The sequence below is a fragment of the Papio anubis genome, chromosome 17 (assembly GCF_008728515.1).
Source record: "Papio anubis isolate 15944 chromosome 17, Panubis1.0, whole genome shotgun sequence".
Lineage (NCBI taxonomy): Eukaryota > Metazoa > Chordata > Mammalia > Primates > Cercopithecidae > Papio > Papio anubis.
This window is the reverse complement of record NC_044992.1, coordinates 60,254,575-60,281,332: the sequence shown is the minus strand read 5'-3', so window position 1 is coordinate 60,281,332 and position 26,758 is coordinate 60,254,575. Positions and strand designations below refer to the sequence as shown.

General features: G+C 46.6%; 1 protein-coding gene across 25 annotated transcripts in view; it reads right to left on the bottom strand.

The window, feature by feature from the left end:
• The window catches only part of ARSG (arylsulfatase G), a 151,499-nt gene that overhangs the window by 37,345 nt on the left and 87,396 nt on the right, over positions 1 to 26,758 (bottom strand). For 24 of the 25 annotated variants that reach the window (XR_002517902.2, XR_002517903.2, XR_004179293.1 and 21 more), the window contains 4 exons: positions 23,046 to 23,157; positions 18,116 to 18,253; positions 6,138 to 6,334; positions 4,336 to 4,416 (listed from right to left, as the gene is read on the bottom strand). Coding sequence is in view for 21 of the 25 variants with exons in the window: in XM_003913331.5 (XP_003913380.1) it covers positions 4,336 to 4,416; positions 6,138 to 6,334; positions 18,116 to 18,253; positions 23,046 to 23,157 (528 nt within the window). In the remaining 4 variants the exon portion in view is untranslated. The remainder of the gene's footprint in view (positions 1 to 4,335; positions 4,417 to 6,137; positions 6,335 to 18,115; positions 18,254 to 23,045; positions 23,158 to 26,758) is intronic. The other variant, XM_021928418.2, reaches the window with a different exon arrangement.

Below are 26,758 nucleotides of genomic sequence, written 5' to 3'. Positions count from 1 at the left end.
CACCCAAAGGACTGGTTAAAACACAGATTCCTGGGACCCATCTCAAGTGTTTCTGATTCTTTTGGCCCAGGGTAAAGCCCTAAAATTTGTACTGTTAACAATTTCTCAGGTGGTGCTAATGATGCTGGTTGGGGAACCACACTTTGATAACCATTGGTCTAAAGTTGGAAGTTCTACACTCAGATGATTCTAGACTCATGGTCTAGATGTAGACGTTCTGGACTGGTGGTTCTCAAAGTTCGGTCCCTGGACCAGCCACATCAGCATCACCTAGGAGTGCCTTAGAAATGCAAAACCCCCATCAGCAACCCAGCCCTCTTGGGTCAGAACTGTATGTTACCAAGATCCCCGGGGGACGGTCTGCACACTTTAATTTTAAAATCAAAGAAACACTATTCTAGACTGTCATTCCTTGCGGTCGGGGCTTTGTTGATCTTTGTAGCACCAGCACTGAGCATAGTTCCTGGCACACAGTAGGTGCTCAATAGGAGGAATAGAAAACAGTAGGCGCTCAACAAATGCTTGCAGGAGGAAGGAAGGAAAGGAGAGATGGAGGTTGCCCAGCTAGTAAATCTATTTTTCTTTTTCTTTTTCTTCTTTTTTTTTGACAGAGTCTCACTCTGTTGCCCAGGCTGGAGTGCAGTAGTGCAATCTCGGCTCACTGCAACCTCCTCCACCTCCCGGGTTCAAGCGATTCTCCTGCCTCAACCACCTGAGTAGCTGGGATTACAGATGCCCGCCACCATACCTGGCCAATTTTTGAATTTTTAGTAGAGACGGGGTTTCACCATGTTGGCCAGACTGGTCTTGAACTCCTGACCTCAAGCTATCTTCCTGCCTCAGCCTCCCAAAGTGCTAGGACTACAGGCATGAGCCACTGCACCTGGCCAGCTAGTAAATGTATTTCTCATCATTCCCTCAAAGAATAGGGTCCCAGTCCACTTCCTTAAGCCTGACTCACTATTTCAAAACTGCCTCATAAAGGGAGAAGAGATCAATAAGGCAAGTCCTCAGATAGGAGATCAGCAGGTCAATTCTTCTCCCCACGAAGCTACTTACTTATAGATCCTTTCCCCTACATCCATGGTCTCCACACCTTCTGGACTTTTAACCATGGGGCTTCTGACACCAGGCTGTTCCAGGCTTTCTAACTGAACACTGAAGATGGCAGCCTGGCCCAAGGGTGTCCCAGGTACAGAAAGGAGGAATTGTAATCAGCTAATGCAACAAACCACTCCCAGTGTATGCTGTATTTCTCTAGGCTCTTGTTTCTTGACACACCTCCATCCACCTCCAGTCCTCCTTAGCATCTCCTCTTGACCCAACTCTCCAGAAATCACAACTAAATCACAGCATTTTTTAACTGAAGAGGACCAAAAAGATCTATGCATATATAGAGAGAAAGAGAGAGAGTGAGAGTGAAAAACACCAATACTCAAAGAGATAAAACAGTCTGGTCACTGAAAAGGTTAGCGGGAGCTGGTACTCAGCTCTCCTGACCCCTGACTCAAATTTCCAGACACAAGTTATGGCCACAGTCCAGCAGCCACTTGCTCCTAAAGTTCTCAAGATATCTGATCCAAGGGACATCAGGTTAAAATTGAAAAATAGGCCGGTCGCGGTGGCTCACACCTGTAATCCCAGCACTTTGGGAGGCTGAGGTGGGCGGATCACCTGAGGTCAGGAGTTCAATATCAGCCTGACCAACATGGAGAAATCCCATCTCAACTAAAAATACAAAATCAGCCAGGTGTGGTGGCAGGTGCCTGTAATCCCAGCTACTAGGGAGGCTGAGGCAGGAGAATCACTTGAACCCAGGAGGCAGAGGTTGTCATGAGCCGAGATTGTGCCATTGCACTGTAGCCCGGGGAACAAGAGTGAAACTCCATCTCAAAAAAATAAAAATAAAAATGAAAAATAAAAATGATAATGGCCAGGCATGGTGGCTCATGCCTATAATCCCAGCACTTTGGGAGGCCAAGGCAGGTGGATCACTTGAGGTCAGGAATTCAAGACCAGCCTAGCCAACACGGTGAAACCCCGTCTCTACTAAAAATACAAAAACAAAAACAAACAAACAAAAAATTAGCTGAGCGTGGTGGCACACACGTGTAATCCCAGCTACTTGGGAGGATGAGGTAGGAGAATCGCTTGAGCCCAGAAGGTGAAGGTTGCAGTGAGTCAAGATCGTGCCACTGCACTCCAGCCTGGGTGACAGAGTGAGACTCTGTCTCAAAAAAAAATCAGCATTTGCTTCTCTGCACCAGAATCGAAGTGCACAATGCTTCAGTTTCTAGGTAACTACAATTATCCTGCCAGACTAATACGATGAGGGGAGTGCTAGTGGAGACCACCTGGAGACAGCTGAGGGCCATAGGTCAGGATTGAGTTTAACAGCAGGAAAAACAGCCTGATATGGTTTGGCTCTGTGTCCCCACCCAAATCTCACGACGAATTGTAATCCCCAGCATTGGAGGAGGGGCCTGGTGGAAGGCGACTGGGTCATGACAGCGGATTTCCCCTTTGCTATTCTCATGATGGTGAGCGAATTCTCATTAGCCTTGGCTGTTTAAAAGTGAGTGGCGCCTTCCCCTTCACTCTCTTCCTCCTGCTCCAAACATGGAGGACATACACGCTTCCCCTTCGCCTTCTGCCATGACTGTAAGTTTCCTGAGGCCTCCCTAGCTATGCTTCCTGTACAGCCTGCGGAACTGTGAGTCAATTAAACTTCTTTTCTTTATAAATTACCCTGTCTCAGGTAGTTCTTTATAGCAATGTGAGTTTATCTCTTGGAGTATTTGTGTTTCGATAGATAGATAGATAGATAGATAGATAGATAGATAGATAGATGATAGATAGATAGATAGATGATAGATAGATAGATAGATAGATAGATAGATAGATAGATAGATAGATAGACAGAACAGGCAGACAGACAGACAGATAGACCTTTTTGGTTCCCTCTAATTCAAGAATGGTGCGATTGTGTGTATTAGTCTGTGGACGAATACACAGTCCCAGATCTAAAATTCTGCCTCACACATTCCTCAATGGGAGTAATCTTGCCAGGCCCACCTCTGAACCCCCCTGGACACAAATACCTCCTAAACGTTTAATTTATATGAAACAAACAATACCGGTTTATTGTAGGGGTAAATTCACCCCTACAACTCTCCTTCCGTTGCCCAGAGGTAATTACTGCTAATGTTTTGTTACCCTTTATTGACTCTTTCAAGATTTTTTTGAGTCTACATATGATTATTTTTTATATAATAAAATCATACTTTATATATTGTTCCATATTGGAATCTGTTTTATTCATTAAAAAATATCTCATGTAAATGTTTCCAAGTCAATAAATATGCATTATTTTAGTGGTTCTTTGTTATTCCTTTTAACGGAGGTATAATAATTTCTTTAAGCACTATCTTCTTACTAGACACTTGGGTTATGTCCAACTATGAAAAAAAATTCACTGCAATGAGCATCCTTTTTCGTATGTCATTGAGCATGTGCCTAATTATTTCCTTAAGACAAACTCTTACAGGAGGAATTGATGCATCAAAAGACAGGCGTATTTTTCAAGCATTTGGTCCATATGTCAAATTGTCCCTGGCATGGCTGCACTCTCCGAAAGTGAGGTCCTTGTGGGAAAGCTCTCCCAGAGCAGATGGGAGCTGAGCTGGAAGTTGAAAGATGTTGAAATAGAGACAGAGGCAGCTGTGAGAAGCAGTATGGTACAGCAGGGCGAGTACCAACTTTAATTTCAATGGAAAACCTGGCTCCCTCCTCACAAACTGTGTGACATGGGCAAATTACTTACCCTCTCTGAGCCTCTCTCTTTCTTCATCTGTAAATGGAGCTATGACTGCCACCCTCTCACTATTGTAAGAACTGGAAACAATGTACATTAAAAACCTTGCACCGTTGTGCACTAAATATTTTTTGAATGGATAAGTTAATGGATAGATGGATGGATGGATGAATTTTTAAAAAGGAAGGAGGAAGAGCAAGGGAACGGGATGAAAGTAAAGACAAAGCACATTTGTTGGAATGTTCATAGACTGGCTTGTTGGGTGGAGGGCTGGTCGCCTTTGGGAAGTTCTAGGAGGAAAGAAGAGACAGGATTGGTGCAAACTGAGCAGTCGTTTTCTCCATCACAACTTGTTCCTTTTTCTCTGGGTGCTGATGGCTGGTGAGCAAATGTGTCCCTGTTTCACGATGATGACCCTAAGGCCCAGATATAAGTTGTTCCCCACCCAGAGGCAGAATCCCACACCCCAGCCTGGGCTCAGCATTGCAGTGGGATCCACCAACCCCAGCTGAGCCTCTTACCTCGACGAGCTTGCCACACTCCAGTGAAGGCACCCACACTGCCCGCTAGCTCACACTTCTCAGCCCATGGGCCATTGTCCCCTAGAAACCAGAAAAAGCATAATGGTCACCAGGCTGGTTGGACACTTTCACTGACCCTCCCACTCTAGCCCTATCTCCCTGTGCAGCGCAGGAACTAGATAGAAAAAGGACTTATAAAGACAAACACGGGCCTGCTGCAGTGGCTCACGCCTGTAATCCCAGCACTTTGGGAGGCGGAGGCAAGCAGATCACTTGAGGTCAGGAGTCCCAGACCAGCCTGGCCGACATGGTGAAACCCCTTCTCTACTAAAAATACAAAAATTAGCTGGGTGTGGTGGCAGGCGCCTACAATCCCAGCTGCTCTGGAGGCTGAGGTACAAAAAACGCTTGAACCCAGGAGGTGGAGGCTGCAGTGAGCCGAGATCACGCCACTGCATTCCAGCCTAGGTGACAGAGCGAGACTCCATCTCAAAAAATAAGTAAAAATAAATAAATAAATAAAGACAAATATGATTCCCACTCGTGAAGAACAACCCTTGATATGAGGCCTGTCTCTACTGGGCTTTCAGAGACAAGTGGCCTTTTCTGCCCCAACCCAGCCCCATCGTGAGCCTCTTGCCTTCCTTGCCTTTCCTCCCCTTCCTTCCTCTTTCCTCCCTTGCCTTTCTGTAAGTTTTCAGCAATCTCATTGCCACCATCATCAGCCTCAGTCCAGCCACTGTTTATGTACATCTATTATGCACCCAGTGTTTCACATACATCGTCTCATAATCCTCCAACATGCTATGGAGTAGATTCTGTTATTAGCTTAATTTTGCAGATGAGGAAAAGGAGGCTTGGAGAGATTACGGGAATTCCCTCAGTAGTAGAATATAGATTCAAGTCCTATAGGAGTTTATAACACCTTTGCTGCACGGTAGAGAGTATCGGTCTCTACTTGACCCGAAAGCAGTGTTTTGTTTTTTTTGTTTTTTTTTGTTTTTTTTGAGACAGAGTCTTGCTCTGTCGCCCAGGCTGGAGTGCAGTGACACGATCTCAGCTCACTGCAACCTCTGCCTCCCAGGTTTAAGCGATTCTCCTGCCTCAGCCTCCCGAGTAGCTAGGACGACTGGCATGTGCCACCACGCCCAAATAATTTGTGTATTTTTAGTAGAGACAGGGTTTTGCCATGTTGGCCAGGCTGGTCTCAAACTCCTGACCTCAGGTGATCCGCCTGCCTCAGACTCCCAAAGTGCTGGGATTATAGGTGTGAGCCACCACGCCTGGCCGAAAGCAGTGCTTTTAACCTCTGTGGTTGCTCCAGACAGAAACCTAAAACACATCATGCATGTATGAGGCCTTTAAAGAGGCCACCAGTTCAGCTCACTAAGGCCACTCAGTCAAAAGACGTGACACGGGGAGTGGCAGCAAGCGGAATCTTTGGGACCAGGGAAGATGGAGAAGAGGGAAATCTTAGAACTGCACAAGGACAACACAGGCTCACAATGTCAATGTCATTCAATGGCAATTAAGAGCAATACCCAGATAGCCTGAATCGACACACAAGGGGCCAGCAAGGCGCCTGCTGTGTGTGTGCAAACCTTCCCAGGGACTTGGCCTTGGAGGCCCCAGTGGACAGGTGCTCAGCATTCAGGCCAGCAAGCCTTATCTGGGCCTCAAGTTCAAAGCAAGTCCCCTGACCTATGAAAGGGGATCACGAGGCCAGACTTCTGCTCTTCACAGGTAACGTGCAAGTTTATCTATTAAATGGCAGTTAGGCTGGCTGGCTTTTATTACTTTACCTGTAAACCAGAGGAATGTGTTGTCCTTCGCTGTGTGGTCAACTTTGTCCTTGATCTGGCCAACCAGACCGTCCATCTCCCGGAGCCCTGCACCATACAGCCTTCTGCCCCGTGGGGCTGCCGGTAGCTGAGTTACAGGTAAGGGCACGTGCATGTGGGCCAGAGCCACATACAGCAGGAAGGGCCTCCCGCTGGTGCTGAAACAGGAGAACCAAGAGGTGACTCTTTAGAAGGCTCTCCTGGCTCGTCTGGTGCCTCAGGGATTCTCCCTCTCCTCCAGGAAACTCCCCAAAGCTCCTTCTGCCCCATAGGCTTGGGAAGGACACATTTATCCATAACCTTCCAAGGAAATGTGAAAGCAATCCGGTTAGCCAATTAAAAATGAGAACTGTAATAATAGTTACTATCCCTTATCATTTACTGAGAGCTTATTATATGGGAGTCACGTTGTCTAGGTTCATCCTCATCATAGCCCCTTCATCATCAGATGAAGAATCAGAAGCTTAGAGATTAAAGGACTTGCCCAGGATATGCAATTAGTTACGTGTCCCAATCTTGCTCTTAAATGCCACACTGTAAAGTCTAAGGCATACACACACACACACACACACACACACACACACACACACACCTTTACATTTTATTTTGCAGCATCCGAACTATCCTGTCCGTTCTCAGCCTCCTTCCTTCCTTCCTTCCTTCCTTCCTTCCTTCCTTCCTTCCTTCCTTCCTTCCTTCCTTCCTTCCTTCCTTCCTTCTTTTTGTTTTTTAGACAGACTCTCATTCTTGTCGCCCAGGCTGGAGTGCAGTGGTGCAATATTGTCACACTGCAACCTACGCCTCCTGGATTCAAGCGATACTCCTGCCTCAGCCTCCTGAGTAGCTGGGATTACAGGTGCCCACCACCACGCCTGTCAAATTTTGTATTTTTAGGAGAGACGGGGTTTAGCTCTGTTGGCCAGGTTGGTCTCAAACTCCTGACTTCAGGTGATCTGCCCTCCTCGGCCTCCCAAAGTGCTGGGATTACAGGTGTGAGCCACTGTGCCTGGCCAGTCTTGTTCCTTTCTAAGAGATAAGTGGTTGTCTCGAGTTAATCACAGGAATTCCAAGGACACATATGACCACCAGGTAACATCTAGATCAGGGCTCTGTCAGAGGCCCTGTTGTTCTGCTGCCTCTGTAGTAATCCTGATTCCCCTGGAAAGTGCAGAATGAAAGGCTTGGAGGAGCTGGGGTTGTCTCCAAGCAAAGGTCCCAGCCTTACTCCCAGCTAAGAGCAGCTGCAGAATTACAACGGTGGCAGGGACCTTCAGGGGCCCCTCTCCCACAGATCCATCCACGGGGGTCTCTCAGAGGACACCAAGCAAGGGTATTGGGAGAGTAGAGAATCAACAACATTCCAGTGGGGGGAGATGCGTGGCCCTTTCATACCTGTTCACCCAGAGATTCAGCTGGACCCAGGGCTCTCCTTAGCTCACCCTGGTTTACACCACCTCACGGCCTTGCTCTATAGCCACCTGTGCCCTCAAACTCCCCTGCATCCTGGCTCCCAGGGTCTGCCGCCCGGGACTGTGCTTGCACTCAGTTTTCCTTGATAGGCATAAAACCCTGGACACAAGTCCCAAGACAGGGGCCTCTGCCTTCCCCATTTTAATTCACACTTTCTCTGCAACATTGCTAGAGTTGTGTTGTTCAGGGCAGCAGCCACAAGTCACATGTAACTATTTAGATTTAAATGAATGAAAATTAAATCATAATAGAAGTTCCATGGCTCACACACTAGCACATGGGTGGACCTGGAAAATATTATGCTAAGTGAAATAATCCAGTCACCAAGAAGCAAATAACTGTATGATTCCACTTGTGGGAGGTGCCCGGAATAGTCCAATTCAGAGAGAGAAGGTAGGATGGTGAGTGGCAGGGCACTGTGGGGAAGAAAAACTGGGCAGCGCATGTTTCATGGGTACAGTTTCAGTTAGAAAAAATGAAAAAGTTCTGAAGATGGATAGTGGTCATGGTTGCAAAACAAAGTGAATGTTTAATGCCACAGAACTTTACATTTAAAATGGTTAAGATGGTAAAATTTTATCATTATATATATATCTGTATATATTCATACTCACAGTAAAATACACACACACACACACACACACACACACACACACAAATTCCTAGCCACATTTCATATGCTCAGCAGCAGCAGGTGGCTAGAGGCTAGCAGCTTGGACAGTGCAGACAGAAAACATCTCCATTCTTGCCGAGTTTTTTCGTACAGCACTGATTTGCAGTGCCTGGTGACCCCTCTCCCAGGGATGGTCATGTACAGTTGTGCAGGTTGTGGCCTGCATCAGGACATCCTGCTGAGTGAATGGGTCCTTATTTCCAGCTTACAATCTACTGCCTTGGTACCCTGCACAGGGCAGTGCCTAGCCACAAGGGGTGTCTTTTTGTAATTTTCAGGTAGATTCCATATTGCAGTGGTGCCTAAACCTGGCTCAAATTTCAAGAATTTTGCAAACCAGTTGTTAAACACGGCCATTGCTAAAAATTGAATTATATAAGTTTACAATGAAATAAATTTTTTTTTTTTTTTCCGGGTGTGGTGACTCATATCTGTAATCCTAACACTTTGGGAGGCCGAGGCGGGCAGATCACTTGAGGTCAAGAGTTTGAGATGAGCTGGGCCAACATGGCGAAACCCTGCCTCTACTGAAAAATACAAAAATTAGCCAGGCGTGGTGGCAGGCACCTGCAATCCTGGCTACTAGGGAGACTGAAGCAGGGAGAACTGCTTGAAACCAGGAGGCAGAGGTTGCAGTGAGCCAAGATTATGCACTGCACTCCAGCCTGGGCAACAGAGCGAGACTCTGTCTCAAAAATAAATAAATAAATAAATAATATTTTTTAAAGGTGGTACATTCTCACCATTTATCACTTCCTAATTACTACATTCTACTATGATGTATGCTCATGGGCTTATTTACATCTATTGTATCTGTGTCGTGGAAATAACACACAATGGCTTGCTATTGCGCATCATTTCTCAATGCCACATTCAGTGACATCTCCATAGCTGGAAATCAGCCATGGTGAGAGTGAGTATTTACACCCCAGGAATTGGCAAATGCTACAGATTGCGGCTGTTTTCTTGGAAATCAGCTCACCGTGTGTATGGGTGAGGGGTGGTCCTGCTGTCCACCCTTCATCATCCATCATCATCTTCCAAATTCTCACCCATTATCAAAGTCACATTAGCACCCTGAGCCAGAGGCTTACAGAGAAGGGCAGTTATGAGAGATGGCAGAGCACAGGCTGATGAAGAGCACAGCCTTGAAAATCCTGCATCCAAACCTCCGGATTTGTTACTTCACGACTGTGTAGCCCTGGACAATTAACTTACCCTCGCCATCTATAAATTGGGGACAATCAGACCTCCCCAACAAAGTTGTTGTGTAACTTCCCATACTAAGCATCTAATAAATGGTAGCTTATTCTGTTGTTGTTTTTTGTTTCTGAGATGGAGTCTCACTCTATCTCCCAAGCTGGAGTGCAGTGGCATGATGTCGGCTCACTACAACCTCCACCTCCCAGGTTCAATCAATTCTCCTGCCTCAGCCTCCTGAGTAGCTGGGACTACAGGCGCGTGCCACTACGCCTGGCTGATTTTTGTATTTTTAGTAGAGATGAGGTTTCACCATGTTGGCCAGGCTGGTCTCGAACTCCTGACCTCAAGTGATCCGCCTGCCTTGGCTTCCCAAAGTGCTGGGATTACAGGCGTGAGCCACTGCGCCCGGCTGCTTCCTTGTTAATAATGTTGAATACATGCCAGCAGTAGTAAGTATAAATGGTGCCCAAGGGTGTACCTCTTTCCCTGCATCCTGATGCCAGGCTAATTCCAAAACATGGCATCAGGCAGAGCCCACACAGACTAGTCCCTTGGGGGCATCTGTCCTGCAAGTCACCTCTTCATTATGCACCTGTGTCGAATGGAAAATAGAGTGGGGGACACCTGGTGCTTTAAAAAAATACTGACTATATCACAGTGTGACTCCATTTTTGTTTTTTAAAATACATTCATTTCAACTATGCCTTAATAAAACCAGGGAGACATATGTTTATGCACCAGCATAGAATGAGGCTAGAACATAATCAGAGCTATTAAAACAGGTTATCCTCATGCCTGTAATCCTAGCACTTTGGGGAGGCCGAGGTGGGTGGATCACCTGAGGTCAGGAGTTCAAGACCAGCCTGACCAACATGGTGAAACCCTGTCTACTAAAAATACAAAAATTAGACAGGCATGGTGATGCGTGCCTGTAATCCCAGCTACTCAGGAGGCTGAGGCAAGAGAATGGCTTGAACCCGGGAGGCAGAGGTTGCAGTGAGCCCAGATTGTGCCACTGCACTCCAGCCTGGGCAACAGAGCAAGACTCTGCCTCAAATAAACAACAACAACAACAACAACAGGTTATCTCCGGGGTGGAATTCAGGGTGATTTTTTTTGTTTGCTTGTCTCAGTTTTCCAAGATTCCTAAAGGGAACACGTGTTATTTTGGTGAGCAGAGAAGGAAAAAAACAAGTAAGATAACACAGGGAACATTCCAGGAGAGCAAGAGGATGTGGCAGGGCATGGAGACACACTGAAGATTATGGTGCAGGGACAGCTAAGGGTGGGGAAAATCATCTGATCCGAAGTGGAAAAGGGCAGGTGAGAGGCACCCATCTCTCAAGAAGTGTCCCCAGATGGTGCCTAGGTGGAGGGAGGCAGGCCTGGAGGTGAAGGCAGGGCTTCCCTCATGCAAGGGGAAATGAATACCTGCAGCTCTCAGCCCACTGGCCTCTCTGGTGGTGGTTCCCTGGGGATGGATGGACAAGGGGTCTCTCTGAATTGGACTGCTGCAATAACCACTTGTCCCCCACCCCACCATTTTGCCATCTTCCACTAGACCCTGGCATCACAGACAACCTTCTCTAACCCAGACTTGATCTGGCAGATCCATATTTAGAAACGTACTAGGGCTGTCAGGCACGATGGTTCACGCTTGTAATCCCAGCACTTTTGGAGGCCGAGGCAGTTGGATCACCTGAGATCGAGAGTTCAAGACCAGCCTGACCAACACGGAGAAACCCCATCTCTACTAAAAATACAAAATCAGCCGGGCGTGGTGGCGGGCGTCTGTAATCCCAGCTAGTCGAGAGGCTGAGGCAGGAGAATCGCTTGAACCCAGGAGGCAGAGGTTGCGGTGAGCTGAGATAGCGCCATTGCACTCCAGCCTTGGCAACAAGAGCAAAATTCCATCTCAAAAGAGAAAAAAAAAAAAAGAAAAAAGAAAAATAAGAAACATGCTAGGACTAATTGCAGCCTGCAGGGTCAATCCAAACTCCTCACCCAGCCATTGCAGCTTTCCCTATCGCGGTCCCTTCCAGCCAGACCTTCCTTCCCCCTCAAAGACTCTTGCTATATGCCAGTGTCCCAAGCACCTCACCCACTTCCTGTGCCTCATCTATGTTATTCCTCTCTCAGCAGTATTCTCCCTGTTGTCTTGCCTAAAAACAATCAGTTCTTAAGATCCAACTCCAAAGCCACCAACAGTCCTCCTCCTTTGCTCCCAGGTCACGGTTGGCTGCCTCTTCTCTGCCCCCATCTGTGCCATAGCCCTTTTCCCTGCTTCTTGCAGTATTAATAAGACACAAACAACCTGCATTAAAGCATGTTTTCACATATCTGTTTCCCCACTAGCCTGGGAATCACTCAGAGACCGGACATGTCTAATCCACGTTTGAATCCCTGGCACAACAGCCGCACGTCACTGGGGCTGGATAAAGTAACTCGTTCATTTATTCATTCATTCATTCATTCAATATTTATTAAGCTCTAACTGGGCACTGAGGACAGAGCAATGAGCACAATAGATACGATTTCCACCCTCTTGGAGCTTCACATCTAATTAAGACCAGGAAGGAGGGCCGGGCGCGGTGGCTCAAGCCTGTAATCCCAGCACTTTGGGAGGCCGAGACGGGTGGATCACGAGGTCAGGAGATCGAGACCACCCTGGCTAACACGGTGAAACCCCGTCTCTACTAAAAAATACAAAAAACTAGCCGGGCGAGGTGGCAGGCGCCTGTAGTCCCAGCTACTCGGGAGGCTGAGACAGGAGAATGGCGGGAACCCGGGAGGCGGAGCTTGCAGTGAGCTGAGATCCGGCCACAGCACTCCAGCCTGGGCAACAGAGCGAGACTCCGTCTCAAAAAAAAAAAAAAAAAGACCAGGAAGGAGAAAAAGGCAACTAAAAAAGAAATAAGATGATTATTTAAAAATTGAGTATAGGTAGTGCATCCCAAATCTGAAAATCCAAAATACTGCAAACTCTGAAACTGTCTGAGTGCTGACCTGACACTAAAGGAAATACTTCTGGGAGGGTTAAGGATGCTCAGCCGGCTAAGTGTAGTACAAATAGTCCAACATCTTAAAAAATCCAAAATCTGAAATACTTCTAGTCCCAAGCATTCCAGATAAGGAATACTCAGCCCATAGGAGTGATGGAAGAGAAATATAAGGTGCTGTGGAAGATGTAACAGGGGAACCAAATGGGGTTTGGGGTGTGGCGGGGAGGGGAAGATCCCCGAGACAATGGGACCTGGAGGACAGTGTGTGGTGACCACACAAGGCAGAAAGCACAGCCCTGGGGGAGACGTTCGATACGGTTGCATCCCTATTCATTAGTTTATTTTGTCAATCACTAGAGATTTGTCTCCACATTCAAACAGGAGAAAGGAGAAAGAGGGGTTGGGGGTGAGTATGGTCTTTGGATCTGAACCTGGATCCCTGACATAGGTTGGTGTCGGCTGGGAGCTGGGTGAGAGGCAAGATGCGGAGGGGGCAGCACCACAGCAGGGGCGCTTAGGCAAGCACAGGTGCCAGCAATGAAGGGGAGTAGCGAATCAAGGAAAACAGAGAATTCTGCAGATCCCAGGCGTGAGCTCATGAAGACTGAACACGTCTTTCGTCTCTGCATCCCGAGGACCTAGTTCCAAAACATGCGTGTCCTGTGTCTTAGCCTGCTTGGGCTGCTATAACAAAATACCACTCCCTGGGGTGGCTTAGTATACAACCATCGACTTCCCCCAATTCTGTTTTTTGGGTTTTTGTTTGGTTTTGTTTTTGTTCGTTTTTGTTGTTGTTGTTTCGCTCTTGTTGCCCAGGCTGGAGTGTAACGGCAAGATCTCGGCTCACCGCAACCTCCGTCTCCTGGGTTCAAGCATTCTCCTACCCCAGCCTCTCAAGCAGCTGGGATTACAGGCATGTGCCACCACGCCCAGCTAATTTTTGTATTTTTAATAGAGATGGGGTTTCACCATGTTGGCCAGGCTGATCTCGAACTTCTTCTGACCTCATGTGATCTACCCGCCTCGGCCTCCCAAAGTGCTGGGATTACAGGCGTGAGCCATTGTTCCTGGCCCCTTTTTTTCTTTTTCCAGGTTCTAGAATGCAGAAAGACTTTTCTGTTTGTTTGTTTGTTTGTTTTGTTTTGTTTTGTTTTTGTAGAGATGGCGGTCTCACTATGTTGTGCAGGCTGGTCTTGAACTCCTGAGCTCAGGCAATCTGCTACCCTTGACCTCCCAAAGTGTTGGGCTTACAGACATGAGCCACTATGCCCAACTTTAGGTCTCCCAGTTCTAGAGGCTGGGAAGTCCATTGGCAAGGGGCTGGTTATTGGCTTATTAGCAGACAGCTGCCTTCCCACTGTATCCTCACATGGCCCAGAGAGAGCACACCGTAGTCTCTTTCTCTTCTTTTAATACAAACACTAATCCCAACATGGGGGCTTCACTTTCATGACCTTATCTAAACCTTATTTCCTCCTAATGGCCCCACCTCCTAATACCACCCATTAAGAGTTAGGATTTCAACGTATAGTACATGACACCATGGAATATTGATTTGTTTGAAAGGTCTGATTTCAGGCCAGGCACGGTAGCTCATGCCTGTAATCCCAGCACTTTGGGAGGCCGAGGCAGGTAGATCACCTGAGGTCAGGAGTTCAAGACAAGCTTGGCCAACATGTTGAAACCCCGTCTCTACTAAAAATACAAAAATTAGCTGGGTGTGGCGGCATGCGCCTGTAATCCCAGCTACTTGGGAGGCTGAGGCAGGAGAATTGCTTGAACCCAGGCGGCAGAGGTGGCAGTGAGCAAAGATTGCACCACTGCACTCCAGTCTGGGTGACAAGAGCGAGAGACTCAGTCTCAAAAAAAAAAACAAAGAAATATCTGATTTGAAACATCCTGGGCCACTGCTCATTCTGATGCCTGATACACTCCTGCTTACTAAGCCCTGTATTCCCCACTTAGGCGCAATGCACGGTCCCAGACCTCATAAGGAACAGAGGCCCAGCTAGCTCTGGGACCTAGGAGCCCATGCCTTCTACCTGCTCCTTTGTCCTATTCAGAGCTTTGCCTGCTGCTTAAAACATTCAGATCAAGCATTAGCAATCAGCATTGCTACCAGATGAAGGGTCTAAAGTCAAGTAAACTGAATGACCAGCAGTGATACCCAAGTACTACGTCGACGGTCTTGGGTGAGACACTAAAGCCAACTAAGGACCCAAGTAAAAACTCCCTAAGTCCTGGGCCCCCTTGTCAGGGAAGAGTGGGAAGCCGCACTCTAGGGATACCTGGTGGTTTTGACAAACAGGCCCAAGTTGGGGGAGGGGCTTGAGGCAGGGGCCAGAGTCATGGAAGAGGAAGGGCAAGGATCTGGGGGCCTTTTCTGCTGATGCTCAGAATACCATTTGGCATGTGGAAATCCCAAAGAAATCAGCATTTCTGGGGATTTCCTTCTATAATGTTAAATGCCAGCAGGACTCGGGACTTTTCACTTAATAACCAGTTAATGAAGTAACAAAACTGTTCCCCTCTTTTGTATAATAAAGAGGCTGTGGGTTGATTTGCCTTTCAACTGATTGATTAACGGGTGGATGTCCAGGCTCTATGCCCACTTCGGAGGGGGCATTAAACAGTCCCAAGTCCCCATTCCTTCCCCTAAGAACACAGTGTTGTTTGGTTCACTACAAAAGCAGAAGAGACTGTCCCCACTAGCCTTGAAGCATCCATGTGCCATGGGGCACAGGGGCCTGAAACCATCCCAAAGATCCAGCGAGCTGGGAGACGCTCAACCCTCCAGATGGGAGAAGAGGCTCTGCCCTTTCTACTCTTGACAATCTGAAATAAAACAACAGTGTTCTCAGAAAGTCCTGATAAACCCTTAAGATGCAATGTCTGAAGCTACCTTTGAGATTCAATCCTTAAATAGGTTTTATTACCAAGAAAACAGGATGCCTGGACCTCCTGCATGGCTGCCTCTGCCCTCCCTGCTGAGCTTCTAAAAAACGTCCCATGTGGCTGAACGAGGGGTGGGGGATTCCTGCATATTCAAGGGGCTGCTGTGATCACTACAGGTAGAGTCCCTTTTTAATTCTGCCCAAGTGGACAGCCATGCAGCACGTGTTTTCTTGCCCACTTAGGCTAAGGCTATAGAAAACACCAAGTTTCTTGGAGCCCATTGCCCTTGAGGAGTGGAATCCTGAGGGGAAGATAAGATGAACATATATGGGGTCATTAGAAGGCAGCAGAAGGCAGTTATGAAGGGGCGGGGAGGGTGACTGTGTGCGCATGTGTGCAGGTACACGTGTGTGTGCACTTCCACCCCACAGTCTGTGGGTGTGCCCTCCAAATAACTGTGCACAATTTTGGAGTTGTCCATTATTTCACAATGTCCATTCTTTGCCCTGACATCTGACAGAGGTTGTAAGCCAGAAACCCTCACGCATATATGATTTGTTAGAGATACACTGTGGTATGGTTTTGTTTTTGCTTTCTTGTTTTTTGGGTTTTGGGGGTTTTTTAAGAGACAGGATCTCAATGTGTCAGGCTGGAGTGCAGTGGCGCGATTATGGCTCACTGCAGCCTTGAACTCCTGGACTCCAGTAATTCTCCCAGTTCAGCCTCCCAAGTTAGCTGGCACTACAGATTCACACCACTACGTTCAGCTATTTAATAATTTTTATTAATTTTTTTTTGAGACAGAGTCTTGTTCTGTCACCCAGGCTGGAGTGCACTGGCACATTCTGGGCTCACTGCGACCTCTGCCTCCTGAGTTCAAGTGATTCTCCTGCCTCAGCCTCCTGAGTAGTTGGGACTACAGATGCGTGCCACCACTCCCAGCTAATTTTTGTATTTTTAGTAGACACGGGGTTTCACCATGTTGGTCAAGCTGGTCTCGACCTCCTGAACTCAGGTGATCTGCCCGCCTCGGCCTCCCAAAGTGCTGGGATTACAGACATGAGCCACCATGCCCAGCCCCTTTTTATAATTTTTTATAAAGACAAGGTCTCACCAGGTTGTCCAGGCTGGTCCGGAATTCCTGGCCTCGAGTGATCCTTCCACCTGGGAGGACTACCCAGTGTAATCCCAAAGCACTGGGATTACAGGTATGAGCCACCGCACATAGCCCACTTCTTCGTTATTCTTATTTACTTTTATTTTATTTTATTTTATTTTACTTTTCTTTTTTTTTTTTTTTTTTTTTTTTTTGAGATAGGGTCTTGCTCTGTCACCCAGGCTGGAATGCAGTGACACAGTCTTGGCTCACTGCAGCCTATGCCTCCCAGGCTCAAGTGATCCTCCGTCCTCAGCCTACCGAGTAGCTGGAACAACATGTACACATCACCATGCCCAGCTAATTTTTGTATTGCTTGTAGCGACGGGGTTTCATCATGTTACCCAGGCTGGTCTTGAACTCCTAGGCTCAAGCAATCTGCCCACTTCAGCCTCCCAAAGTGCTGGGATTATAGGCATGAGCTATCACACCCAGTCTTTTGTTAATTAGTAGTTTCTAATATTTCAAGATCAGGAGATTTCACATAAAAGCCAGGTATCCTATGTCTCTTGTAAAATGAAAAGATCTGATATTCCAGGTTCACATTTTCACAAAGAAGCACCAAGCAGCTGGAGCTAGGTAGTAGCTGCCCCCTGCAGATGGGGCATGTGCTTATGGGTTTGCTGTAGACCCCACCACTCCCTAATGCCTTACGTTCATCCTGCTTCCCTCTTTAAGGTTACCTATCTGTGCCTTCTAGATGCGGGAATCTGTAACATCTGTCTGGTAGAATGAAGGATAGCTCCCAAAGATAAACAGGGTCTAATTCCTGGAATCTATGAACATATGGCAAAAGAGACTTTCCAGGTGGAATTATGTTAAGGGTCTTGAGGTAGGGGGATCACCTTGCATTTTCCTGGTGGACCCTAAACGCCATCACAGGTGTTATTCTAAGTGGGAGCCAGAGGGGAGATTTGACTAAGAGGCACGTTGAACAACAGAATTAGAGTTGAGAATGATATGGCCCTAGCTTAGAAATGCCGGAAGCTGGAAAAGGCAAGGAAGGAATTCTCCCCTAGAGACTCCTCAAGAAAACAGTCCTGCGGATGCCTTGATTTTAGCCCCCTAGGACTCATTTCAGGCCTCCAGATCTGTAGCAGGGTAAGTTACTATTGTTTTAGCCACTAAATTAGTGATTGGTTGTTATAGCAGCAATAGAAAAGTAATATATCCTGCCAGCTAGTGAGCTCAACAAATGTCTTGAGTGCACAGAGTGCAGTGGGCAGGCCCTACCCTCGAGGAGCTTATAACCTCGAAGGAGAGGACAAAATGATCATGGCAGTGGAACATGATCAAAGCAACAGAGGGATAAGCCCTAGGGACTCTAGGCACATACCTGAGGAATCTCTAATCCAGGACTGCGGATTTCCAGAAGGCGCTGTTTTCCAGCTTTATTTATAGGAGACATGTATGCATCCATCTCTGCTGGGCAGCAAAACTCTGTCAAGGCCTCAAGCGTGCCGAGGCCGAGGGACGTGGTGTGTGTGCACGGGTAGGTGGAAGCAGCGGGAGGCCCTGGGGAGGGAGGGAGGCTCCTCACCTTGCCTGCTGGATGAACTGGGTTGCTTTCTCCGCATACTTCTGGGCAAGGCTGCTCAAGTTCACCGGCTGCTCCACGATGTTGAGGTTTTCATAGAGAGGGAGGGCCACGTCAGTGTAACAGTCTCTTTGAAGGTTGCTGTGTGGAAACCACAGACCGTAGAGTATTCATTTCCTACGTACTCACGGAGCAGAACTAAATGCTTTAATGCAACAATGCATATGCACATAAATACAACTCTGGCCCCAGATGATTATTCCGGTTGGCCATTTCCTCCAAGTGTAAAAGTCTATGCATAATGTTTTCTTCCATTCCCTCTGAATAGATATTTAGGCTCCTCGGACAAGCTGACCACTCTCTAAAGCTTACAAAGACTCTCGTGAGCTAGGGACGTTATTTTTTATTACTTCCATTTTGCAGGGAGAGAAACTGAGGTCTAAAGAGGCTAAATGATGTCAAGCAGAGTCCCCCCGCCAGTCAGTAGCCCCATTGCTGGCTTTCTCTGCGGTCTCACTTCAATCCCAGCCTCTGTGTATGGTGTGTAACTTGGCGTTTTCTGAAGTCAGCACTCGGGACTTCATGTAATACCAGATCTGTCAATAGGACAGAATATATAAGATGGGCCAGGTGTGGTGGCTCATGCCTGTGATCCCAGCACTTTGGGGGACCGAGGCCAGCAGATCACTTGAGGTCAGGAGTTCGAGACCAGCCTGGCCAACGTGCTGAAGCCCTGTCTCTACTAAAAATACAAAAAGTAGCTGGGCATGGCAGTGCATACCTGTAATCCCAGCTACTCGGGAAGCTGAGGCAGGAGAATCATTTGAACCCGGGAGGCGGAGGTTGCAGTGAACTGAGATCATCCCACTGTACTCTACCCTGGGTGACAGAGTGAGACTCGGTCTCAATAAAAAAAAAAAGGAATACATAAGATGGATTGGGACAATTTGAATTTTAAGCCATATTTGCAGAATTTGGAGAAACTTCAGCAGTTGGAAAAAAAAAATAAGAGTTAAACTAATAACATCTCCTGGAAAAAAAAAAAAAAACAAGCTCATGGCCAGGCGCGGTGGCTCAGGCCTGTAATCCCAGTACTTCGGGAGGCTGAGGCGGGTGGATTGCCTGAGGTCAGAAGTTCAGGACCAGGCTGGGCACAATGGCTCACACTTGTAATCCCAGCACTTTGGGAGGCTGAGGCGGGTGGATCACCTAAGGTCAGGAGTTCAAGACCAGTCTGGCCAACATGGTGAAACCCTATCTCTACTAAAAACACAAAAATTAGCCATGGTGGTGCACACCTGTAGTCCCAGCTACTCAGGAGGCTGAGGCAGAAGAATTGCTTGAACCCAGGAGGCAGAAGTTGCAGTGAGCTGAGATTGTGCCATTCCACTCCAGCCTGGGCATCAAGAGCAAAACTCTGTCTCCAAACAAAGCAACACAAGCTCAAGCTTTGATCTTACAGATGGAAATGAATCTGACCCATGGCTGCCCATCAATGTGGCTAAGTCATGGTCTGACTCCAGTCACGATCTCTGGCAAGTTACTTAAGCTCCCAGAGTTATCTCCTTATCTGTAGCACTGGATGGCCTGTGCCATCCTTATAGGGGTGCTGGTGGTCTAAAGGAGATAACAAATGGTTAGTGCATTGCACACAGCTTCAGTGTATTAGGAATTCCAAAAAAACTCAAGCTCTCAGTCCTGGTCACCAAAGAGAACTAAGAGAGAAGCTGAGAGCAATGGAGACAGAGGTGGTAATGAATGGAGTCCTCTCAGGCAAATACATCGTCCTAATAGTGCTGGGACGGATTTGTGAAGAAATCAAAACTCCCCATCACTCTACATGCACACACACCCCATTATAGAAATATAGGAGATATGGTCAGACTGGGTAGATAATTGTTAAAAACCACAATTTTTGTTTTGTTTTATTTTTTTGACACAGGGTCTCACTCTGTCGCCCAGGCTGAAGTGCAGTGGCACAATCTCAGCTCACTACAGCCTCAAACTCCCATCTTAGCCTCCTGAGTAGCTGGGACTATAGGTGTGTGCTGCCACGCCCTGCTAATTTTTGTATTTTTTGTAGAGACGGGGTTTTGCCACGTTGCCCAGGCTGGTCTCGAACTCCTGAGCTCAAGCAATCCGCCCACCTCAGCCTCCCAAAGTGCTGGGATTATAGGCATCCCAAATTTTTTAAAAGAGAAAAAGAATTATCACCATGCTGGGCATTATAACACTAATCTCATATTTATGTCGAATTTTTCAGCTTTTTATTATATCATTGCAACTTCATAAGTCATTTACATTCTTTCCTTTTTTTCCTCTCTCTCTCCTAAGCCACCATTTTTTTCTGTTTGATTTTTTTTTTTTAGGCAGGATCTGGCTCTGTCACCCAGGCTGGAGTACAGTGGCATGATCTCAGCTCACTGCAACCTCCTCCTCAAGCCATCCTCCCACCTCAGCCTCATGTGCAGCTGGGACTACAGGCATGGGCCACCACACCCAGCTAATTTTTGTATTTTTTGTAGATACGGGGTTTTGCTGTGTTGACCAAGCTGATCTCAAACTCCTGGGCTCACAAGGTCCACCCACCTCAGCCTCCCAAAGTGCTGGGATTACAGGAGTGATCCACTGCACCTGGCTTTCTATTGGATTTTTAACATAGATTAAAAAGAGATTTTTAACATAGATTAAAAATTTTTTTTTTAATTTAAAAAACTAAAACAGGAGCAGGATTGAAATTTTAAAAAAAAGAAGAAGAAGAAGAAAAAGGCCAGGGGCAGTGGCTCATGCCTGTAATCCCAGCATTTTGGGAAGCCAAGGTAGGCAGATCACTTGAGGTCAGGAGTTCAAGACCAGTTTGGCCAACATGGTGAAACCCCATTTCTACTAAAAATACAAAACTTAGCCAGGCGTGGCAACACAAGCCTGTAATCCCAGCTACTCAGGTGACTGAGGCAGGAAAATCACTTGAACCCGGGAGGCAGAAGTTGTAGTGAGCAGAGATAGTACTACTGCACTGCAGCCCGGGCAACAGAGCAAGACTCCATCCCCCCACCCCCCCAAAAAAATAAAAATTTTAAATTTTTTAAAAGAGACTGGCTGACATATGTCATACCTCCATATGTCCAGGTGTGATTACAGGTGTGCCCAGCAGGCCACAGTGGGTGAGGAGGGCAGCAGGATGCTCTATAGCCTCGTTTCTCGTGCCATAATGTGCAGAATCCCTGGGTTTTTGTTTGTTTGTTTTTGTTTTTGTTTGAGACTGGATCTTACTCTGTCGCCCAGGGTGAAGTGCGGTGGTGCAGTCATAGCTTACTGCACGTGTAAGTCTTGTTAAAAGGCAGACCTGGGGGTAGGGTGTGAATTCGTGCACCTCTAACAAGCATGTAGGTGATATCCATTAGGCTAGTTCAGTGACTACACTATGAGTAGCAAAGACAGGAAGGGACTTATGGGCTCTGGATTCAGAGAGCATTCCTACCTCTTTCCAGCTCCAGTGTAACCTGGGTAACATAAGCTTCCTCATCTGTAAAATCAGGTAACAGGTTGATGCAAAAGTAATTGTGGTTTTTGCCATTGAAAGTAATGGCCAAAACCGCAATTACTTTTGCACCAACCTAAGAAATACCTACCTCACACAGTGGTCATGCGGATTACAGATAAACATAGACAGTGCTTAGACTGTAACAATTTCTCAACAAATACCCATTATTATATTAACTATTGTTTTATAGATAGACCAGCTGAGACTCACCTTTCTCAAGTGGCTCAGACACCTGTAGCCTTAGAAATAACCACAGTGCACTGTCTGAACAAGGGAACACATGTTTTGTGCTGCATTCTTACCTGAGTAAGGCTTATCATCTTTTTTTGTGATCATAAATGCACCGCAGGATATTTAGGAAATACAATGAGAAAGAGGAAAATAAAAACCTGGCTGGTTGCGGTGGGTCATGCCTGAAATCCCAGCACTTTTTGGACAAGCGGGTGGATCACCTGAGGTCAGGAGTTCGAGACCAACCTGGCCAACATGGCGAAACCCCGTCTCTTCTAAAAATACAAAAATTAGCCTAGTGTGGTAGTGGGCGCCTGTAATCCCAGCTACTCAGGAAGCTGAGGCAGGAGAATCGCTTGACCCAGGGAGACAGAGGTTGCAGTGAGCTGAGATTGCGCCACTGCACTCTAGCCTGGGTGACAGAGCAAGACTCCGTCTCAAAAAAAAAAAAAAAAAAAAAAAAAAGAGAAAATGAAAACCCTGAGTCCCACAACCAGAAAAAGTCCTTGATAACATTTTGGCACGTCTCTTTTGAGTCTCTGTTAATAGGACTACAAAGATAGGGCTACAGAGGTCATTAAGATCTTACTGTTAATGACTTGCTTCCTGCATTTTTTTTTTCACTTACTATTATATCATAAGCATTTTCCCATTTCATTAAATGTTTTTTCAAAACATCCTGTTTGGTGTCTGTTTGGCATTCCAACATCAGAACGCTGGCTTAGTTGTCCATGGGGTGATAAGCTCAAAAGGCATCCTATGTACTTTCTTTCTCTCTCTCTCTCTCTCTCTCTCTCTCTCTCCCTCCTCCTCCCTCCCTCCTTATGTCCAGTGTCTGGGCTAGAAGCAAAGCCAGCAGGCAGAGGAGGAGGGAGGCCCCATATGTGTGAGACCCTGGCAGCCCAAGGCTGTCCCCAGCTGAGCTCACTAGTCCAAGGAACCTGGAAAATTTCAATAGAAGAATTTTGTGGACCTCATCGTTGAAAGGTTTCTTGCACTCCCTGCAAATAACATTTAAATTTGCACAGAATGTACCGTGTATCTTATTTGCCGTCTTAACTGTTTCCTGTCTGCATCTTTCATTTATTGCTGATGGACCACAGTCTTGGAACTTTGCCTTGTCCTGGAGCCTATCGCAAATGTGTCAGACAGCATTACCTTGATGGTCCATCACCCTGTGGACATGCTGGACAAGGAGGGTGGTTGTAGCCTGGAGTATCAGTACAGCCCATATCATGGCTATATGGGATTCCAAAGTAGTAATCAAAACCTGGAATAGAAGCAACTGGTTAGCACCCCCACGTGGCTGTGACTCCATGTGCTTGCCTTCGTACACCCACGACAAAAATGTAATTTCCTATGATTTAATACTGCAGTGCTATAGAGTATGTAATTAAAAGAGGATTTGATTAATATCCCCTTGTAGTATGCATAGAAAATCACTTTGCTGGGTTCTGGCTGTTAGATTAGATTTGCAAAACATCTTGTGATTAGAATTAACCCAGTTTGGGAGGAAGTGGAGAGAATTATTGAATGCCTAACATCTTCAATGAAATTATGAACATACTCAGTATTTGGTGAAAACCAACTAAACACATGACACTTTAAGGGATTAAAAAAAAAGAAAATCAGTTGTTCTTAGCTGCCACATCCACAGAGAAAAAAATCATAAAAAAAGTTTTAGAAATAATGAACTCTGCCTTCAAGAGACTTTTCATGTGAAGAGAAAATAAGATATAAAGATTAAGCAATAAGAGATGAATAGGAGAGCCAACAACAGTGATCAGAGGAAGCTACCCCCGATAGAGATGGTGGGATGGGGATGGGGCAGGAATCTCAAAATGCTCCTTGAAAGATACTGCATTTCAGCTGGGACTCAAAAGGCTGGCAGAATTTGGGCTTGGAGTGGTGGAGTGAAGGTGAGGGATGGAAGGGTGTGAGCACTGAGATCCAAAGCCTTTGTGTTGAAGTTTTTTTCTGAGTTCCTCCTTCATTCTATCTCTTACCCAGCCCAAGCTTTTTTTATTTTTATTTTTATTTTATTTTTATTTTATTTTATTTTTGAGACAGCGTCTCACTCTGTCACCCAGGCTGGAGTGCAGTGGGGCAATCTCAGCTCACTGCAAGCTCCGCCTCCCGGGTTAATGCCATTCTCCTGCCTCAGCCTCCCAAGTAGCTGGGACTACAGGCACGTGCCACCACGCCCGGCTAATTTTTTGTATTTTTAGTAGAGATGGATTTTCACCATGTTAGCCAGGATGGTCTTGATCTCCTGATCTCATGATCCACCCACCTCAGCCTCCCAAAGTGCTGGGATTACAGATGTGAGCCACTGCACCCAGCCCAGCCGAAGCTTTTAATCAAAGGCTATAGCTGCATATGCAACTAGAATGAACAAATTCTCCAGAAAAATGAAACCTTCCCCCAACTGCCCAGGTAACTGCTTCAGCTGTTTATTTCTTTAGAGGTAGATAGAATTCAAATCTCACAAAGAATTGCTATTTCTCATTAGCCTCAAATTTTAGGCTGGGTGTGGTGGGAACAGGAACAGGGAGAGCTGTGTTTTCAGCTTCAACTCCTGCCCCAAAAAATGCTTTTTGGCCCTCTCTATAAGCACACTTCCTAAAAGAAGCAAGTTCCCTTCAGTTCCCTGTGAGCCTCATGCCTTGGGGCCTTGGTGGCTTTGCCTGGAATTATCTGCTCTGTGTCTCTCACAGGTGAAACTGCATTAGCACTTCCCAGCCCAGTTTGAGTGTGAAGTTTCCTACAGAATTTCCCTGCTCCTCACCTGCCACAGCCCTGCACTCAATCCCGCCTGCCACAGCCCTGCACTCAACCCATTCTCCTAGCATAACCTACAGACTTTTTATCATCTGGGTAATACCGTCTTCCCCATTAGTGATGCACTCCTCGAGTTAGATACTAGATCTTTGCCAACCCAATATGTGGTGTATGTAGAATAACTAGTAAGTGTTTGTTGTATTTTTTTTTCTTTTTGAGACAGAGTCTCACTCTGTCTCCCAGGCTGGAGTGCAGTGGCATGATCTCAGCTCAGTACAACCTCCACCTCCTGGGTTCAAGCGAGTCTTGTGCCTCAGCCTCCCGAGTAGCTGGGACTACAGGCACCCGTCACCACACCCAGCTAATTTTTGTATTTTTGTAGAGACGGGGTTTCAGCATGTTGGCCAGGCTGGTCGCTAACTGCTGACCTCAAGTAATCCACCTGCCTTGGCCTCCCAAAGTGCTGGGATTACAGGCGTGAGCCACTGCGCCCAGACCGTTTGTTGTATTTTTTTAAAAATTGAAACCTTCATGCTAACTTGGTTTGTACAAATGGATTTGGCTATCCCCTAAGTATGCAACATAGCCCTGAAATGCCACCGCATCCAGTATCAGGATGACGTTCCACCAAGGACAGCAAACTTTTGCTGGAAAGGGCCAAATAGTAAACACTTTAGGTTTTTTTTCTTTTTTTTTTTCTTTAGGTGGAGTCTTGCTCTGTCACCCAGGCTGAAGTGCAATGGCGCTATCTCAGCTCACTGCAAGCTCCGCCTCCTGGGTTCACATCATTCTCCTGCCTCAGCCTCCCAAGTAGCTGGGACTACAGGCGCCCACCACCATGCCCAGCTAATTTTTTTTTTTTCTTTTTTTTAGTAGAGACAGGGTTCACCGTGTTAGCCAGGATGGTCTCGATCTCCTGACTTCATGATCTGCCTGCCTCGGCCTCCCAAAGTGCTGGGATTACAGGTGTGAGCCACCGAGCCCAGCCAGTTTAGGTTTTGTGGGTCAGATGGTCTCTGTTAAGGCCACTCAACTCTGCCATTATAGTGCAAACCCACCCATAGACAATATGTACACAAATGACTGTACATATTGACATATTGGCTGTTTTTTTGTTTTGTTTTGTTTTGTTTTGTTTTGTTTTGTTTTGTTTTGAGACAGTGTTTTAGCATGTTGGCCAGGTTGGTCTCGAACTCCTGACCTCAAGTGATTCGCCTGTCTCGGCCTCCCAAAGTGCTGGGATTACAGGTGTAAGCCACCATGATCACCCTGTTTGCTGTATTTTTTTTAAAATGCTACCTTCCTGTTAATTTGGTTTGCACAAATGGATTTGGCTACCCCTTAGGTACACAACATAGCCCTGAAATGTTACTGCATTTGGTGTCAGGATGACTCTCCACTAGGGACAGCAAACTTTTGCTGGAAAGGGCCAAACAGTAAACATCTTAGGTTTTGTGGGTCAGATGACCTCTGTAAGGTCACTCAACTCTGCCATTGTAGCGCAAACCTACCCATAGACAATATGTACACAAATGACTGTAAATATTGGCTGTTTTCTTTCTTTTTTTTTTTTTTTGAGACGGAGTTTCAGTTTTGCCGCCCAGGCTGCAGTGGTGCAATCTCGACTTACTGCAACCTCCACCTCCCGGGTTCAAGCAGTTCCCCTGCCTAAGCCTCCCAAGTAGCTGGGATTACAGGCATGTGCCACCATGCCAAGCTAATTTTTTATTTTTTCAGTAGAGACAGGGGTTCACCACGTTGGCCAGGCTGATCTCGAACTCCTGACCTCAGGTGATCCACCCACGTCGGCCTCCCAAAGTGCTGGGATTACAGGCGTGAGCCACCGTGCTTGGCCTTACTGTTTTCTAATAATGTTGTATTTACAAAAACAGGCAGCATACTGGATTTGGACCACAGGTCTATGCCAACCACTGATCTAGATCACAGGCATCCTCATACCCCAGTGCTAGAAAGACCTCATTGTGTTTGCAGGAGCCCTGACCTGAGGAACAGCCCAGGGCAGCAAGAGGAGCCTTAGAAGGAATGTGTACTTAGAAGGAATGTGTGAGTGTGCTTGGCATAAACCAGGG